General features: G+C 48.7%; 1 protein-coding gene across 1 annotated transcript; it reads left to right on the top strand.

Moving 5' to 3' along the window:
• The first annotated feature begins 798 nt into the window (after positions 1 to 798).
• On the top strand, positions 799 to 3,750 carry JUN (Jun proto-oncogene, AP-1 transcription factor subunit). The gene has a single exon (XM_014568454.2). It carries the CDS (start codon positions 1,988 to 1,990, stop codon positions 2,993 to 2,995), a length of 1,008 nt encoding a protein of 335 aa, XP_014423940.2. The 5' UTR covers positions 799 to 1,987; the 3' UTR covers positions 2,996 to 3,750.
• The last annotated feature ends 10,282 nt before the right edge of the window (positions 3,751 to 14,032 follow it).

The following is a 14,032-nucleotide window of genomic DNA, read 5'->3' as shown; positions in this document are numbered from 1 at the left end:
ATGTACGTGTGATGTGTGGTGTTCCTCTGCATGTTGTGCGGGGGCGGGGAGTAGACGATCACCGGGGTTCCCAGAGTTTCAGATTCCCTAAATGCTCGTTTCCAACTGGACGCCTAGTTGCCCCTCTAATTCCATCCCCTGTAAGAAACCTCCTCTCCGAGACGAAGCTGTGAACCCCCGCACCCTTTCCCCCACGGTCGGAAGGGTGAAGTAGGGGTGCAGCGGGAACTTAGCTGAACACCCAGTTTCAGGCAATGCAAATCACTGGGCTTCCAGGGGCAGCCAGACAGCGGCGCAGACAGTCGCTCGTGAACTTGACCTGGAGACAAACTTAAGAACGTTCTCAACGTGGGGGGCCGACTCTCGCGAACCGCCCCTCAACTGAAGTCGACTTTCACTCGCCCCCACCGGGGACTTCGCAGAGCCACCTTAAGGGCGGTGCTCCCGCCCCCCGGAAGTGCGGGGGGGCAAGGACCCGGGCGCTCAGCCCACCCGCCCAGCGCCGCGGGGAAGTGCCCGCGGGAGACAGCCAGCCCCCCAAGGAGGGAAAGACCACCAGCCCCGCCCTCGGCCCCAGACAGTTCGCCAGCTTCCCGAGCCTTCTGGGTCACCGCATCCCCTGCCTTCCCGGCCCGAGCCCTGAACTTAAGCCCGCCTCCTTCAGAGGCTGTGAGCGCCCATGTCCGCCCGGCTCGCGGCAGCCACCGTCACTAGACAGTCAAACCCCAAGACGTCAGCCCACAATGCACCGGGCGGGCCGGGAAAGACGCGCCGGGAAGGGAGGGGACGGGAGGAGAGGGGCGCGAGTCGCGCGGAGGGGGAAGGGGAGGAGGAGAAAGAAGGGCCCAACTGTAGGAGGGCAGCGGAGCATTACCTCATCCCGTGAGCCTCCGCGGGCCCAGAGAAGAATCTTCTAGGGTGGGGTCTCCATGGCGACGGGCGGGCCCGCCCCCCTGAGAGCGACGCGAGCCAATGGGAAGGCCTTGGGGTGACATCATGGGCTATTTTTAGGGGTTGACTGGTAGCAGATAAGTGTTGAGCTCGGGCTGGATAAGGGCTCAGAGTTGCACTGAGTGTGGCTGAAGCGGCGAAGCGGGAGTGGAGGTTCGCGGAGTCAGGCAGACAGACACAGTCAGTCGGGATAGCAGTAGAGTCCAAGCTGCAGATACTATTTTCTTTTCCATTTTCACTCCGACGGCCCGGAGCTAGCGCCTGTGGCTCCCGGGTTAGTGTTTTGGGGAGCGCCAGGAGAGCCCCTTCTCCAGCCGACCCCAGGAGGAGAGCCCCGCTGCCGGGGCGCTGCTGACAGCTCGGAGAGCGGCCACAGTCCGCCCGCCCGGGGAAGCACGGAGAGCGGCTGCAGCGGCAAGAACTTTCCCGGCCCGGAGGACAGGGGACAAGTGGTCGCCGGGTCCCGGAGCGAACTTTTGCAAAGCTTTTTTCCTCCGCCCGAAGCTGCCGCGGCGGCGGTAAAGAAAAGGAGGCGGCGGCGAGAGGAGAGAAAGAAGGAGACCTACGCGACGCTCCGCTTCGCTAGCACCGGTTGCTGAACTTGGGCGAGCGCGAGCCGCGGCTGCCGGGCGCCCCCTCCCCCTCGCAGCGGAGGAGGGGATAGTCGTCCGAGTAGGGGCGGCGGAGATCCGCCGCCGGCCGGCCACCAACGGGAAGCGAGTTCGTCTGCCGGCTGCGAGGGAGCTCTGCGCCCGAGAGCGCTCCGTGAGTGACCGCGATTTTTCAAAGGCGGGCGGCGCGCGCAAGCGGACGAGGAAGATTGCGGGCGGCTCCTTAACCCTGCGGTCCCTGGAGCGAGCTGGTGAGGAGGGCGCAGTGGGGAGGCCAGCCGGCAGAGGCGCGCGCTCTTAGAGCGACTTTCCTTGCCCAAGGCCCCGGGAGGCGCGAGGGTCCCCCGTTTGCCAGCGCGCTGTTGCGACCCCGAAACTTCTGCGCGCAGCCCCAAGTAACCCCACGTGAAGTGACGGACTGTTCTATGACTGCAAAGATGGAAACGACCTTCTACGACGATGCCCTCAACGCCTCGTTCCTCCAGTCCGAGAGCGGCGCCTACGGCTACAGTAACCCCAAAATCCTGAAGCAGAGCATGACCCTGAACCTGGCAGACCCGGTGGGCAGCCTGAAGCCGCACCTGCGGGCCAAGAACTCCGACCTCCTCACCTCTCCCGACGTGGGGCTGCTCAAGCTGGCGTCGCCCGAGCTGGAGCGCCTGATCATCCAGTCCAGCAACGGGCACATAACCACCACGCCGACCCCCACCCAGTTCCTGTGCCCCAAGAACGTGACGGACGAGCAGGAGGGCTTCGCCGAGGGCTTCGTGCGCGCCCTGGCTGAACTGCACAGCCAGAACACGCTGCCCAGCGTCACGTCGGCGGCGCAGCCGGCCAGCGGGGCCGGCTTGGTGGCTCCGGCGGTGGCTTCGGTGGCGGGCGGCAGCGGCAGCGGCGGCTTCAGCGCCAGCCTACACAGCGAGCCGCCGGTCTACGCCAACCTCAGCAACTTCAACCCGGGCGCTCTGAGCAGCGGCGGCGGGGCGCCCTCCTACGGCGCGGCCGGCCTGGCCTTTCCCGCGCAGCCCCAGCAGCCGCCGCAGCAGCCACCACAGCCGCCGCACCACCTGCCCCAGCAGATCCCCGTGCAGCACCCGCGTTTGCAGGCCCTGAAGGAAGAGCCGCAGACGGTGCCCGAGATGCCCGGGGAAACGCCGCCCCTGTCCCCCATCGACATGGAGTCCCAGGAGCGGATCAAGGCGGAGAGGAAGCGCATGAGGAACCGCATCGCCGCCTCCAAGTGCCGGAAAAGGAAGCTGGAGAGGATCGCCCGGCTGGAGGAAAAAGTGAAAACCTTGAAAGCGCAGAACTCGGAGCTGGCGTCCACGGCCAACATGCTCAGGGAACAGGTGGCCCAGCTTAAACAGAAAGTCATGAACCACGTTAACAGTGGGTGCCAACTCATGCTAACGCAGCAGTTGCAAACGTTTTGAAGCGAGACTGTCGGGGGCTGAGGGGCAACGGAGAAAAAAAAATTAACAACACGGAGAGACAGACTTGAGAACTTCACAAGCTGAGAAAGAGAAAAAGAAGTGTCCGAGGACTAAATCCAAGGGTATCCAAGTTGGACTGGGTTGCGTCCTGACGGCGCCCCCAGCGTGCACGAGTGGGAAGGACTTGGCGCGCCTTCCCCTGGCGTGGAGCCAGGGAGCGGCCGCCCGCGGGCGGCCCCGCTTTGTGGACGGGCTGTCCCCGCGCAGACGGAACGTTAGACTTTTAACATTGACCAAGAACTGCATGGACCTAACATTCGATCTCATTCAGTATTAAAGGGGGGAGGGGGAGGGGTTGCAAACTGCAATAGAGACTGTAGATTGCTTCTGTAGTACTCCTTAAGAACACAAAGGGGGGGTGGGGGAGGGGAGGCGGGAGGGAGGTTTGTGCGAGCGAGGCTGAGCCTGCAGATGAACTCTTTCTGGCCTGCCTTCCATAACTGTGTATGTACATATATATATTTTTTAATTTGATGAAAGCTGATTACTGTCAATAAACAGCTTCATGCCTTTGTAAGTTATTTCATGTTTGTTTGTTTGGGTGTCCTGCCCAGTGTTGTTTGTAAATAAGAGATCTGGAGCACTCTGAGTTTACCATTTGTAATAAAGTATCTAATTTTTTTATGTTTTGTTTCTGAAAATTCCAGAAAGGATATTTAAGAAAATACAATAAAATATTGGAAAAGTTACCCCTCCCCCAACCTCTTTTCTGCATTATCTATGGATTACTTATCCTGGTGGAGTTGAGAGAGTTGAGTGTCAGTTAAAATCACCCAGTGCTTCTTACTGTCAAGCAGTAAAAACTGTCGTCTGCTGGACTTGAGAAATAACTAGCTGATGCTCTCGCCAAGTTATACTCTTCCCTCCCTCCCCAACAATCTATATAGAGTTGCTTACAAAGGCTAGTGTGGCATTTCAGGAGGCTGAGGGGAGGGAGGTTGTGGTGGAGAGGGACAGTCCGTTGGGAAGTCAAACACTTTAAAGTTTGAATGATATCAAGTGGCATGTGCTGTGACCATTTATAATGTTAGTAGAAATCTTAACAATAGATGCTTATTCTCAAAACAGGAACGGTGGCAGATTTTTACAAAAGATGTATCCTTCAATTTGGAATCTTTAATAATTCCTAGATAAAAGAGATGGTCTTTGCTTATGAATATTTATGACGGCATTCTTGTCACAATAAACTATTTAAATACCAATAACAGATCTTGAATTCCTTTCCCTTTACTACTTTTTTCTTCCCAAGCCCTGTTCTGAAGCTTTTCTTTTCAGTTGCTGCAGTTAACATTACTGGTAATTAAGTTACTTGGTAATTAAGAAGCAAAGAATTTAGGAAAAGTCAACACAGAAGTTAACAATCTGGATGAAACATTCTCCCAGCTTCATTCATTCTCATTCTCTCTCTCTCTCTCTCTCTCCTGTCTTTCCACACCCCCACCTTCCTGAAATAAACACCTATGCCTAGACAAATTACTAGTATAGCACTTTAACATTTCAGATTATTCTATAGTTTCTTAATTTGTTTCTAAAATAGTCAACCTTGTTCAAATAATAATTATAGGATCGGTCTCAAAAGATAGTAATCTAGATACTATAAAAAGGTTTGCAAGGGAAAACATGAACGCCAACATAATACTACATATGTAAATCAAATCTTCACTCTGGGGAAATGGCAGGCTTAAATTCTGTCTACAGGTATAACTTAGGAGCTCAACAAGGCAGTACTCAACAAGGGAACAATTTTTGCTTGGTTGCTTTTCATCCCAAGAGTGGGTGTGATTATCAAGCAGCGAAAGCAGTTTGGTATCCAGGAATATTTCACAAACCACTAATTGAGGCAGGGCTGCTTGCTCATTAACAGTACTCTAGTATCCAGCAGGTCTGGGAGTGCTAATATCCGCCTGTGGCTGCAAATCCAAAGACACAGAGTTTCTCCTTAGGAGTATATCTAAGGGTGGAATAGATTGGACTGGCTTGTTAGCTATGGGATCCACTCCATTGTAGTAACACTTCTTTAACAAAGGGTTACTGGGAGCAGAGGCGAGTTTGCCAAACAGTGAATTTGCTGATGTCAGCAACCCGGAAGGTGAGTTGATTTTGACCATATGTAGGAATAGTCAGCAGAGGGACAATAAAGCACTTTGGGGTGGGGCTCTATGGAAGCTAAACAAGAGCCAACTAGAAAAAATAAGCAGGCTGGGGAATTAATTACCTGCAAAGGTAGACTAAGCCCAGACAGCAGTGCAGCATGGAAAAGCCACTCCCCAGTTTGCTTTAGACTCTTATCTTAAAAAAAAAAAAAAAAAAAAAAAGCCCGACACTCAGACCTATCCCTACACATGTTTGTTTCAACTATCATCCTGAATGTGTATCCCAGAAATTCTAACCATTCTAACAAAAGGGGTAAAAGAAATATTGTGGTCAAAGAAATTCATCAATGACCTCCTGTAAACTTTGGAGACAGAAAATTAGATAACTGTAGACACTCAAGGGTTAATGTTATTTTGGCATTCGATGAGTTATTGTTTGGGTAACACTGATAGTTGGAGAAGATGAAGCTAGTAGGACGTAAAACCATGAATCCTCTTTTAATTTGTTTTACACATGTATATTTCAGAGATTCTTAACTCTGTGTCCATTGGGGCAGAGGGTTCATGAACTCAATGAAAATGCCTATAAAATTGTGTTTGTGTATATGTGTGCGCATGTACACACACACACTCCCCTGGGAAGAGACGCTATTAATTTTATTTGGTTCTCAAAAAGTTCCATGCCTCAAAAGAAGTTAATAAATTCTAAACACTCACTATGAGAAACATATCTTTGTGTGAATCTGAATTTTCACGCCTTGTCACCCCTCCGCAGTTCTTCTTGTGCTCATCCTTCTGCCTGGGCTACCTTTCCTTCTGGCCTGCTGAATCCTACCCATTATCCAAGGCTTGGCAGAAGTGGCATCTTCTCTGTGACGCCTTCCTTGCTAACTCCCTCTTCAGGTGGAAAGAATATTCCCCATTAAGCATCCATAACATTTTATTAAAATTTTTATGATAGCACTTATCAAAGTATTATCCTTGTGAATCTCTGTGTCTCTTGGCCAGAATCGATCCTCCTCATCTGTGGACCCCAAACTCCTAGTACAGTGCCTGCTTACATAGGAGATGTTCATAATGTAAATCTACGTTGACCGAACGGACAGTCTTACTTAAATATTTCTCCAAAATAATTCCAGGTCTTAATTTCTTCTAGTGAAGTATATCTCATTTATTTCCAGATGCACAACTCCAGATAGACTGAAGACCCCCCAGAAAAGTCAAACCTGGCCAATCTCCAGGTCCTAAAGCCTAGTTCTCGATGAGTGCTCTTAAAAGAACTAAGCTGTTAGCGCCTTCATTATTCCAGCCACACAGAGCTGTGGCCATGTGAAGTGGGGCCTTCCCTCCTATACTAATGCAAGTGGGCATCTTCCTATATAAAACAGGTCTGCCTGAAGCATTAGGTTTGGAGGTGGAGATGGGAAAGGATAATACGTGATCATTAGACAGGCACAAAAAATAGTTCCAGATGTGGCTTTATTAAAAACAACTACTTCATTGGTAACAGCAGAGAGGACTTTCTGTTTGTCAAGTTAATGTATTTCAGGGGTCTAGAAGTTGGTACTCAGTATTTGCTTGATGGAGACAAGGATCATGCTAATGTATCTATTCCCCATGTCCTTTTATTGTTAGAAAAGATGTGCACTGATTGAACCAAGGAAAAAGACAGTGCCTTTTAGTCTTACCTGCCCCTTGCCCCCACCACCTACTTCTACATGGGTCTAGTGGAATGTTATGGAAGAAGGGAAGAGGGTTAGAAGCTGACATGGCCCTGAAAGTGAAACTATCTCTTCCTAACTCTGGACCTGGGCCCAGGTATTTTAGACTTTTGACACCCTAGAGAAGAGCATTCCCCCGGGCCTGGGCTCACTGAGGCCCTGTGCTAAGCGTGGGGATTCAGTGATGAGAAAGACACGTCCCTGTGCTTTCCTGGAACTCCCAGTCTGGCGGGTGCCCAGATGAAGCAGAAAGACAAGTGTGCAGAGGAAGAGACTCCATCAGGAAAGACTTCACGGGAGAGATGACATTGGAGCTGATCCTGGTGGCAGTCACCAGGCAGAAAAGATTGAGGGAGGAACTTGTGTGCAAAAGCACAGGGTATCAGAGCATATGGTGTGTCAAGGGACTTGTCAGCTGCTTGGAGAGGCTGGGAGTGAAGGTGTGAAGGGAGTGAAGGAGAAACAGCAGGAAAGTTTAAGGGTCAGGTTGTGAAGTAATAGCTCTTCCATGCTAAGAGTTTGATTGTAATCCCAGTCTTTCTGGAGAAATATTTGAACCAACTCTTAGTAGATGACTTAAGAGTTCATCAGGTGAAGAACTTCAGAGGACTAGGGAATTCCAGATGGAGGGTCAGCACAAAGGAAAGCCTGGAAAAGATTCTGGGGTACCCTAGGAGTTCAAAGACGCCTTCCTGGAGCAGAGTCAGCAGAGAGGGCAGCGATGAGCACTGAGGTTGGTACTCAGCAGTTCATATGCTTGTCTTTTCCAACGTGCTTTCGTCTCTTCTAGCTCATTTTATTTTCACCACTGCCCTGCGTGTGTCACTGGTGAGTAGCTGTTTCTCACAAGAACAGAAGCTGAGGCTCCCAGTGAGTTTTAAGAGCTTTGGTTGAGGCCCCTCATCCAGTGAGGGGTGGGGCCACGATCGGGTCCCCAGCCATCAAGAACCATATTCTTCTCGTGCGTTGTTCCAGGAACCAGATGCCCTGGTGATCCTGGGATACCCCCCTGATTCTACATCAAGGACCCTGTGGAACTGAATTAGTCACTGGAAGGTTCTTTGATGTGCACAGCATCTGAGCACAGGTAATCAGACAGTCTCCTGGGATATTTCATCTACGCCACAGCAACACCTAATGAACTCTCTTTGCCCCCCACCCTGGAGGGACCAGAATACATAGTGCTCAGAAGCCCTGACAGTTTCTTGCTATACAAACTCCTTCCGTGTACATCCACTAAAAGACATTCCATGTACATCCATAAAAGCCTGATGGTTGCTTCATTATTGCTTCAAAAAATTGGGTTACCAGATTATTTACTGCCTTCTTAGGCTATAGGTACTCACTAGCTACCTGGGCAGAATTTGGGTATTTCCCAAATCTCCTCCGGACTGTCTTTCCATCAGCTTGTGCTGATGGTAAACCTCTTCAAGGGTGTATTGATTCATCCTACGTTCATGCTCAGAGGGAGGAACTTCCTGACTTTATGGCAAATCCTGAGAAAAGATAGGCAGGGACCTGGGCTCTTATATAAATGACCACTCTACCAGCGAGGATGCTCACAAGGGCCAGTAACAGAAGACACAATTTAAACAAGAAGTCCAGACATGAAACAGTTCCAGGGCCAATATAGTGGCTCAGTGACATCATCGTGGACTTTCTGTCTTTTGGCTTCACCTTTCTCAGTGTGTCAGAGAAGTTCCTGGTGTGGACTCAGGATAGCATCAGCAGTTCCTGGCGTCGTAAGTAAACACAATGATCACTAGCAATGCAAAGATGTTTAATTTTTTCTCATTTTTATTACCAAGAGAAACCTTTCCTAGAAGCACCCTACATCCACGCTAGCAGGCCTCCTCTCATGTCCCACTGGCCAGGAGCAGTCCCCATGGCTATAATCAGGCTCATCCCTGGGGAGGGAATGAGCCCCCCATGATTGTCCCACAGCCCTGATTCACCCCTTGGGGTCATCTTTTTGTAAGCACATGGGAGCATGAACACCAAAATAAATCTTAAACAGAGAGAAAAATCAAGGCCCTGATAGCAAGAAAGAAGTGAGATGGAGGATGGCTTTGGGGTTGGTGGACAGCCATTGATGCTTTTCACCAAACCTTTCCAGTTCTCTCAGGTACAAGGTAGGGTAGTACTTCCCTATCTTCTACCTCCTGGAAGTTGGGTGAGAGGAATTGTGATGCGTGTTAGCCAATGAAATGCCAGCAGTGGTGACATCTCTCACAGCCATTGCCTGAAGAGCAAGTGTGAGATTCACCATGTTTCCTTTTCCCAGCCTTGGCAACTGTGAAGCACAGAGATGGAACATCCATTGACCTGGTCCTTCAGTGATGGTGATGTACATGTGGATGAGAGTCCCTCCTCCCGCCCCAACATCTAAAATGGACATTTAACGGGAGCAAGGATTAAACCTTTGTTGTTTTAAGACAGAAATGTGAGGGCTTCTTGTTACTGTAGCATTAACTAGCCTTTCCTAACTGCTCCAGGAGGAAACAACAGTGTCTGCCCCAAGTATAATAAACAAACTCCTGTATAAAATTCAATACAGACACCATTTACTAAGTTTCTACTATGTAGCAGGCACTGTGCTAGGACTTACGAGGTGAATGTTAAGGCTGTATTTTATACATGAGAAAATAGAGGTTTCTATCTTATTCAAGTTCACAGAGTAAGTGTCTGGGGACTCGGCCTGAGCTGAGTCCAGGTCTTTCTTGACTCCAAAGAGCTTGCTTTGCTCACGTATGACCTTGCCCTTGAGCAGTACTGCCGTGTGAACATATATCTCAGTGGAGTCTCTCAACCTTCCTACCGCAGGCCCTGCTATCATTCCATTTTGCAAATGAGGAAACTGAGATTCAGAGAAGAAAACTAACTTGCAGAAAGAACTTCACGGAACCGGGAAGACACCAGAGCCTCTGCCCTATCCACTGTTGCTTGCTATCCTTCTGACCACGTGGAGAATCGCAATATTACAAGTTAGAGGAGAGCACTGAGGTATTGCAAGTTAGTGGTGGCACAGGGATTTTGGAGTAAAGTGCCCAGGGGTTCAACCTGGGCTCTGCATCTCAAAGCTGGGGGGCTGTGGATTAAGTCCCTTAATATTGCTAAGTTTCAATTCCTTCTTTTATCCTTGGTAAAACTGAGCCCAGCCATAGCTACCCCAGAAGGTTGGCTGAAGGTTCATATAGGTAAACCCCTGTATAGCGCAGGAGAGCAATAATGGGCCACTTTTCACTGCACATTGTTAATTTAAGAAGAAATTATCAGGAATCCCACCTCCCTGCCCAAGCCACCGCAAATGTGCGCACGCGCACACACACACACACACACACACACACACACACACACACACCCCAGCTGAAATGAAAACGTTTCCCATTAAGATTCAACGAGGTCTCGCAGGACCTGCTTCTTGGTCATATAAGGGCTGGCAGGTCCTCTCTGCAGGCTGGAGAAAAGTTTTGTTTCCCCAGCTGCACTCGCAGGGGAATACTCGGCAGGCACGGCATTGGGAACCTGTTTGGCTTGGCTCAGAGGCCTGTCAGCACATTCAGGAAGTGAAGTCAGGGAGAGGCAGGGTTTCCAACCGAGCCAGCTGCACACGAATGCCCAAACGGTGAAATGCCTTATCCAAGCAGAGTGCCTCTCAGCCTGGGTTGCCCTGGGTGCTGTCAAATGAGCCTCCGAGAGTGGCTCTGGGCCAGGAAAGGAAGAAGCAATCACTGGCACCCAGGGAAGAGCCATGACTTCATAGCAAAGCAGCCAGAAGGGCTAAACAGGGGTCATCTCAGCCAGTACCCTGCCATGGACCAGGGAATGGCTGAGCCTGGGCCCACAGAATTTGCTGGGTGGAGGGGCTAATGTTCATCTCCATGGAGCCTCGAAGTTAAGGTGTGGGAGAGCAGGGGAAGAGAGAAGGAGGATGGAAAAATGAAGGAGCAGGTGAGGAGTGTTGGGAGGGGAGGGCGAGAAGTGCATGGTGCCTGATGGATGGTACCCTCCGGCCACGTTCCTATGTCCAGGAAGCAGTGCAGAGCCAAGACCTGAATCCTTATCCCACCTCCAACATCTCCCACCCATGAGTAGGGAGATGGCGAATTTCTCTAAGCCTCAATTTCATCACCTATGAAATGCAGATAATAATACCTACTCCCCTAGGGTTGCTGTAAGGATTAAATTACCTAATCTACTCAGAAGGGCTCAGCCCAGTGCCCAGTGCTGGCAAATCATAAACATATCAGAATTTCTATGGTTGCAAGTTACAGAAAATTCTGTTCAATAAAAGAGGCATTTTAGTGGAATACATCATTGAAAAGCTATCAGTAGAGGTATCTCTAGACCTTGCTGGAGACAGGGCTCAAGTGGTGTCCTCAGGCTTTGATTTGTCTCCGTCACTCAGCTCGCTGTGGGAAGAGTTAGCATCATTTTCAGTCTTCACATAAGAGTGTCCAGCAGCTCCCACCCTCTGTCATAGGAATAAGATGCCTATAGCAGTTCCTCACATTCTCCCAGGAGGGAGTCTCATTGATCTGATTAGGTCTCATATATGTCCCTGAGCCAGTCACCATGCCTGAGGGATGACAGGGGACATACTAGACTGGATGAGGTTTGGTCGAGTGCCCACCTTTAAAACCAAGGTCTGGGGGAGTCCCATCAAATCACATGACCAGAGAAGAGCGTGAAGGAGAAGGAGATCCACAAAGGACTATCAGGACCTGTGATGGAGTAGATGCTGGAGGTCAGATTACTGTTGTTATTATTATCAAATTTCCCAGACCAGGAATAGAGGGCCATCTACTCCCCTTCAAAAACCAGGTTGGCCGTCATGATCCACAATGTGGTCTCTTCTAATGAGTTGGGGGCTCCAGGTATACATCATCACAAATATACTTCTTTGGGTGGAAAATGCTCAGGAGGGATGTATTCAATGACATAACATATGTAAAAGTACTCCCTAAAAATAATTATTTATAAATATTCCTTGCTGCTGTGATCTTTACTGTAAAATACCTGACTCATCAAAGCCAATTAAAATAGAGTCAAAGATTCTCCAAGCAAGATTCTGAAACATCAAGAAGTCCACCAAGTACATCTCCTTCTGGTCCGTGTTTTTCTCTACTCGCCTGCTCATTGCACTTTATCAATATCAGTTTCTACACCATGATTTCCACATGGTTGAAGTAGTAAAAGTAGCAAAAAACCTAAAATCGATTATTATCATGCTTGAGTCTTGAAAAAGGAGACTCCAAAATACAATTATTCTTTTTTCTCCCTACAGTGAACCAAAGATCTTTATCTCCAGGAACCAGAATGTGAGAAGGATCTCTGAAAATTCTTAGAACTGATTCTGAGCATAAGAAGAGAATGATAAATCCAGTGTTACAAGCATGAAATAGCAAGGAAGGCTGATGAATGTCTACCAAGTGGCTTAAGACCTGGCTAGGAGGTAACATACTAAACAATTCTTGGCATAAATAGTCTTAAAATCTTCCCACCCGAGGATAGCAATATGGGATTGAATGATTGTCACTCTTTCAAAAGGCAGTGTGACTCTATTCGCTCACCCTGTGTTTACTGAAGACCTCTTTTATCCAGGCACTGAAGATGAGAAGCTTTGTAGAACATTGATCCTACTATCAAAAGTGGGTAGCATTCAGTATATAATTGCCATGACAGAGGTGAATACAATGTACTTTGGGAACAAGTACCCCCCACCTAAGGGAGTTCAGCAATGGCTTCACTAAGGAGTGATTTGAAATTGTATACTGAAAGAGATGAGTGCTATGATCCAGCAATCCCACTCTTGGGCATGTATCTGGAGGAAGCTCTAATTCAAAAAGATTCATGCACTGCAGTGTTCATGGCAGCACCATTTACAATAACCAAGACTAGGAAGCAACCTAAATGTCCATCGACAGATGACTAGATAAAGAAGATGTGATATATGTATTATACACACACACACACACACACACACACACACACACACACACACACTGGAATACTACTCAGCCATAAAAAAGAATGAAATAATACCATTTGCAGCAAGCTGGATGGACCTAGGGATTATCATACTAAGTGAAGTAAATCAGACAAAGACAAATATTATATGATATCACTTAAGTGTGGAATCTAAAAAAAATTATGCAAATGAACTTACTTACAAAACAGAAATAGACTCAAAGACATAGAAAACAAATTTATGGTTACCAAAGTGGGAAGGGAGGAGGGATAAATTAGGAGTTTGGGATTAGCTGATACAAACTACTATGTATAAAATAGATAAACAGCAAGGTCCTACTACATAGCACAGGGAGCTACATTCAGTATCTTGTAATAGCCTATAGTGGAAAAGAATATGAAAAAGAATATATATGTAAAACTGAATCATTCTGCTGTACACCAGAAACTAACACAACATTGTTGATCATCTATACTTTGATAAAAAAAATAAAAATAAAAAAGGAGATGAGTGGGAATTTGACAGAAAAATGGGGAGATGATGTTCCAGGGAGAGAGGACATCAGGGAATAAGGTAAGTAGGACTCAGGGCTCATCAGTCTAGTATCAACTATTCATGGACAAAATGGACAGAGTTCCTGCCCATTTATTGTCAGGCAAAGAGAAAAGTCACCAAACAAATGATTAAATAGATGACGACAATCACTTTATTAGCCCAGCCCTTTGCAAAGTGCTGCAGAGAAGATGTGCAAGCAGTATCTCTGCAGAGACTGGGAAGTCAGGACCAGAACATTAGTGGAGGGGCAGGGCGGGGCTGGCCTCAGTCTGGTCATCAGGGAAGGTTTCCCCAAGGAAGTGACTTTTAAACTGAGATCTGGAGGAATTAGTCAGGCACATGGGATGGGTGGGGAGGAAAGCATTTCTGTCTTGGGCAAGAGCACGCACCTGTTAGAAGTAGCGAGAAGACCAGTGTGGTTAGAATGCACGGTTCCCTCAGTGGGAGGGGCGGGGTGAGGAGGAGGCCGTGGACAGGTGGGTCAGAAGGGGTGCAATTAATGCAGCATGTCCGCATATAGCACCTAACTCCAAGTCTTAATCCGAGAGGCTAGATGACAGTGAGCAGAGAGGACCCAGGCTTTATCTGAAAGTCACACACTTCATTCTCAGGGCAGAAGCTCTGATTCCCGGCTGCG

This window comes from Camelus ferus, chromosome 13 (genome assembly GCF_009834535.1).
Source record: "Camelus ferus isolate YT-003-E chromosome 13, BCGSAC_Cfer_1.0, whole genome shotgun sequence".
Taxonomy (NCBI): Eukaryota; Metazoa; Chordata; class Mammalia; order Artiodactyla; family Camelidae; genus Camelus; species Camelus ferus.
Note: the sequence above shows the minus strand (reverse complement) of the source record. Positions and strands in the feature narration are given on the sequence as shown.

What these genes read in the sequence shown, in the direction of transcription:
- JUN (XM_014568454.2), top strand. Translation starts at nt 1,988, where the DNA reads ATGACTGCAAAGATGGAAACGACCTTCTACGACGATGCCCTCAACGCC.